Raw genomic sequence first — 5753 nt, forward strand, 5'->3', positions numbered from 1 at the left:
TTCTGAATAATAATAAAATTAATTGTAAAGAATCACACTTCTTCTTCTCTTTTGAATTAATTGAATTTGGATTATCGAAATTTTGAATGGAATTGATTGTAAAAGGTGTAACCTCTTTGATAAAATAATGTTCTTCGAATAAATATAAATGAACTTTGTAAAGAGCATCCTCTTGTTTACACCCAATATAATTAAATGTTTGACCTTGTTTTTGATAAACAATAGGTCTAATTCTGATTTTACCATCTTCATCGATGGATTTATATACTTTGTGGATTTGGGCATAAATTGAATGCTCTTTACAAACGAAATCAAGTTTTGAAGCAACTTGATATTTAACTAAAATCTCACAACGGATTTTATCGAGCACTTTTTCTGGGATACCTGACTGTTTTAAGACATAAATAAAACAACAGTCATTCAATTCTTCCCTTTGTTTATTTTCACTATTTAATAGTGAATCGAAGATTTGTAATCTTCGTAAATATTGTTTGATAACATACGGAATATTTTCTGAAACTAAATAAGGGAAGAATTGTGCCCCATTTTGAGCTACATTTTGTGCTCTTTCTATACCAAACCCCTCTAAATGGATCCAATAAAATAATGTTGTCCAATCCTAACCCCACCTATATGATTATGAATATGATTCAATATTATATTATAAAATGCACGTCTATCTATATTACCAAACCCCTGGAATAATATTGTAAAATTGTCAGGATTATTATTAAAAAATTGTGAAAAATTAATAAAATTATTATTGAAATCCTGACGTCTGATTGTATAAGTGGGATGTTGGGGTGGCTGGCCTCTAGGCGGTGGTATTGGGGGATTAGGTGGCATACGATTCGGACTGGATACCGATTTCTAGGTTGTCGTGGTTGTGGTGGAGGTGGTGGTCGTGCTGGTAGAGGTTCTGGGGGCGGTATATCTTCAGACTCATTAACAACAGGTTGTGATTGTTGTAATGGTCTTCTTTGGGGTTGAGGAGGGGGGATATATACTTCAGTGTCAACACCCACGTCATTATAACTTTGAGGTAGAGGATCTATACCGATATCGGTATAACGAGGTGGAATGTCTATTTGAGTTTCGGTGTCTTCGTGTTTTTTTGATGATTGTGGAGGAATGGGTGTTACATAGACATTAATAAAAGAATCAATATCATCTAAGTTCATTATTGTAGGATATTGATCGAAGACACTACCTTGTTGATCTATTTCCTCCTCTTCTAATTTATCCCCTCCTTTATTATCTTCTATTGAAGAACTTACGATTAAATTAGGGATATTTTCCCAAGTATCAATTGGTTTATTACCAAAGGTTAATTTAACTTCATTATTAATTAGGAATATTTTATTAAAATATTTTTTTTCTGGTCCTTGATGTAATTCAAATAAATGTCTAATAGTTAAAAATATATTTAATAATCTATAAAATACTGTTGTTACATCGAATTTTGAATGTGAATGATATAGATTATTAAGTTTTTCTGGTGAATTTAATTCTTCTGTAAAGAATTGGACCCAATATTGATATAATAATATTAATTTATTTTTATCATCTTGAATTAAATTTTTAAAGAAATTAATAAAGAATATGGCATTTTCCCATGACATAGATATGCCATTAAATATTAATTTTAAATGTTCTGGGATATTTTTTGATAGCCATTTATTAATTTCTTTATCATTTTCCGAATACTCTTTATTCATTTCAAATGAACTTTGAATATCATAATCTTCAATATTAATCATAAAATATCTTTCATTATATCCTTCTAATAATTGAGGACTAAATTCTGGAATAATTTCTAAATAATTTGAATAAATAGTATTTGTTAATAAATTTTGAATATAATAATTTTTATCATTCGTGTTATATAAAACAAATTTTAAATTATATTGAATCTTTGTATATTTATTTCTAGTAATAATTATTTTAGGCATTACTGAAGGTTGTTTAATAATTATTTCATTTTTATTTGGATCATAATAATAATCTTTATTAATTTTAAATAATTTAGAATCAATTTTTTGTTCTGCTTCAATTGTACATTACTAATATAAAAATAAAAAAATTTCAAGAATATGGACAAATAATGCGTCTGTATCATAATATAATTCTTTTAATTCATCAGGAATATCTTCATCATCTTCAGGATATTCTTCTTGTTTATTTTTATCAAAATTTGAAATTATTTTAATTGAAGGTTCTTCTTTCATATACCATAAGTAATAATTAAACCAATCTTGAAAAAATGAAATTAAATAATTCTTATCATACTTATTTAAAGTTTTAAGGTAAAAATTCAAATAAAACAAAGTCAATCTATAATCATATGTTATATTATTAAATATATCAAAAATATAAAATGGATAATTTTTTTTGAGATCAGCGAAATTTAAATTAAGTAATCCATTAATTTCATTATTATTATTTTGAATAAAATCTAAATAATCATAGACTTTTTCTTTATTTTTCTTATAAATATTAAAACCTATAAATAATCTTTCATTTTCAGGTATTATTAATTTGTTTTGATCAGGTAAATATTGTTTTTTTAACATTTCTTGGTCAGTTAAATAACCAATATATTTTGAATCTTCTAATGATTCTTTTAATTTGAGCATAGAATCTTTGTTTTCATAATCGATATTTGTTATACCTTCTTCTATATCTCCATTATCATATGTTCTAACATACTTATAATTAATTAGATTATATTTAAATATTGTAATCTATTTTTTTATTTCATTATTTTTTCCATTATTATTTTTTTTATTTTTTCGCTCTTTTATATTTATGAACATTTGTAAATGTTTATTTGTTTTATATATTTTTTTATCATAATTTTTCATAATATTACGATTTGGGATTATTGTTATTTTGTAATATACTTCAGGATAATCGTGTTTTAATATTCCTGTATGTATTTCCATTGCGTTTAATAAATCATATTGATTTTCATCTTCTGGATTGAAATAAATTTGTTTATTAGCTAAAAATATTACAGATGAATAACAATCCAATACTGTTAAAAATACAATTTTTAGAAGGAGTATCGTTAAATATTATTTTCTTATCAATGTAATGTCTACTCCATTCAATTAAAATATTAATCAAATATATTTTATCTTTATCTAATAATTCATCAAAATAATTAACAATAAATAAAGCAATTCTAAAATCTTTCCCAATCCCATTAACAATATTATAAATATAATTGGGATAATAATTTTTTACATTATTAATTAATAATTGTTGATGAAATAAAATTTGGTAAAGTTTTTTCAATAATTGATTTATATCAATTTGGAATTGTAATATGATATTTGTACTATTAGATTGACGTTCTAAGGAAGGGAAATATTTATTATTTGTTTCTTAATTTATAATTTTTCCATTATGAGAATTTTTAAAAATAAATGTTTTTTCTTTTTCGAATGAAATATCAGAAATATGAATATCATATGAATTATTATTATCTTCATTTAAATAAAAAATTAAATCGCAATAAGTTTGTTGGTCATTTGTGGAATACTTTGTCTCTTTTCTTGAGACCTTACCGTATTTTATTTTTGAGGGTTCTTTGTACCCTGTTTTAGATTTGAAGTCAGTCTCCATTTATAAAATGAAGTGAAAAAATAACTGTTCAACATTATATCAAAATATTCTGTGAAAAATGTTTAAGTCAATTTTGATAATATTTTAAGGATTAAATTATATCAAATAAGTTTGTCATAGAGGTTATAGTCAAAATTTGATAATATTTTATAAATATAAATGTTTATTTAATAACCGTCTGGTGTACCATTAGCATGGTATTTCAAACCATTGTGTAAATCTAATGTAAAATAAGTATCACGACAAATGAATAATTGTGGTGGTGGTGGATGATTTCCAGCATCATCAACATTATAATAAGTATCGTTAGCTTGAGTATATATAGGTTGCCCCTTAATTTGTATTGGTATATTTTGACCGTTAGAATCTAAACCATCAAATACGTAACCACCACGTGAACGTTCACATTGTATATTAAGCATAAAAGAAGTAGCATCACTTAATGTATTATTATATCTTGTACCATTTGAAGCATTCCTATCCATAGTTAAAGAATCTTCAAATTCTTTAGTACATTGTATACCACCATCTAAATCAGAAGCAACTAATTGATATTGTAAAAATCTTGCACCTAAAGTAGAAATAGGTTCATCAGGATAATTTTGACCTGCAATAGTTAATTGTACATTATTATAAATAGGATTATCGAAACAAGTAAAATCATTAGCATGTTTTGGAAATACAACTGTAATAGTTGTAACATTGAATAAAGGCATATTAATAGTAGATTGAATACCAGATTCAGTAGCAGCTAATGCAAATGCATTATAATCTAATTGTTGTGAAGGAATTAATAAACTTCCAGGTTGTTGAAGTATTTGAGCTATTTGATTTAAAGTTTCTTCTTTAACTCCAAAACCATACATATTAGATTTACATGAAAGTACAGTTAAACCTGTACAATATAAAGAAACATTCTCAGATGCAGTATCAATAGTATGATTAGTTTCAGTATCACATTTAAATGTAGTAGTTATATTAGCAGAATTACCTATTTGAGTAAAACCATGAGTAAATAAAGGTAAATTATTAAATGTAACATTAATAGAAAAATCTTCTAAAAATTCTTTAACTTCTTTAATTTTACGTGGATCTACTTGACACCATACTAAACCATTTTGTTTAACATAAAACTTTAATTCAATATCACCAACTAATCTATTTGGATATAAATCAAATGCTTGTAAAGCTAATATATCTTCAAATGGAAGATTCATTTCAAATTCGATATCATGTTTATTTCCATCTGCAATTGTATTTAAATCAACATAAGTACCACAAACAGATTGAGAATATTCTGAAACATTTTCATATAAAGAATGTGTATATTTCCTAGTTTTTTTTTCAGCATAGGGTTTAATTGTAGAATAACAATAACCTTCACGACAACATTCATTTTGTTGATAACCAGTAGAAATATTATTAGACATAATTTGTAATTGATCTAATAATTGATTAGAACTCTTAAAACCTATAAATATTTTAGCTAAATTCTCAGGATCTGTCAAATTACTAGAATTAATAGCTTTTGATAATTGAATAGTTATTCTAAGTTTAAAATTAATAAAACCTTCAGTTATTTGTGAAATCATATGATCACCATGAGTAATTCTTAATCTAGTTTCTTGTGATTGATTAAAAGGTGCATTTTGATCATGACAATCTTCAGTTCTTAAAATAAAAGAACGAGTACCATCATTTTTAGTAATTATATCTTTAATAAGATCAAAATAAACTCCAACATTACCTTGATCATTTTGTTCATTTTTTAGATTGCGTATTATTATAATACATTAATAAAAATGAAAAATATTTTTCATAATTTTTAATGGCGTGGGGTTTGTGGAACAAATTTAAATCAGGTAAAAAAAAAAAGGACCTTTACTTAAAAAAGTGAAAGAAGGATTCACAAAAATTAGTCCTCATATTGCGAAAGGTTATGAATTTGCAAAACAACATAAAGAAGATATTAAAAAGATAGGACCTTTAAAGAAATTACCTGTAGATAAAATATTTGAAGTAGGGGATAGAATAGCTCCTATATTTAAACCAGTAGGTATGGAAGCAAATGATAAGATCCTGTCTAATTTACATCCTGCATTTTATAAATAAAGGAATAATTA

General features: G+C 24.9%; 1 protein-coding gene across 1 annotated transcript; it reads right to left on the reverse strand.

Moving 5' to 3' along the window:
- Positions 1–3797: 3797 nt before the first annotated feature.
- Positions 3798–4496, reverse strand: GO595_007686 (uncharacterized protein; the record flags this gene model as incomplete). Its single annotated transcript, XM_067921176.1, has 1 exon — positions 3798–4496. One exon carries the CDS (start codon positions 4494–4496, stop codon positions 3798–3800), a length of 699 nt encoding a protein of 232 aa, XP_067772122.1.
- Positions 4497–5753: the final 1257 nt, after the last annotated feature.

The sequence above is a fragment of the Histomonas meleagridis genome (genome assembly GCF_020186115.1).
Source record: "Histomonas meleagridis strain 2922-C6/04-10x chromosome Unknown contig_56, whole genome shotgun sequence".
Lineage (NCBI taxonomy): Eukaryota > Parabasalia > Tritrichomonadida > Dientamoebidae > Histomonas > Histomonas meleagridis.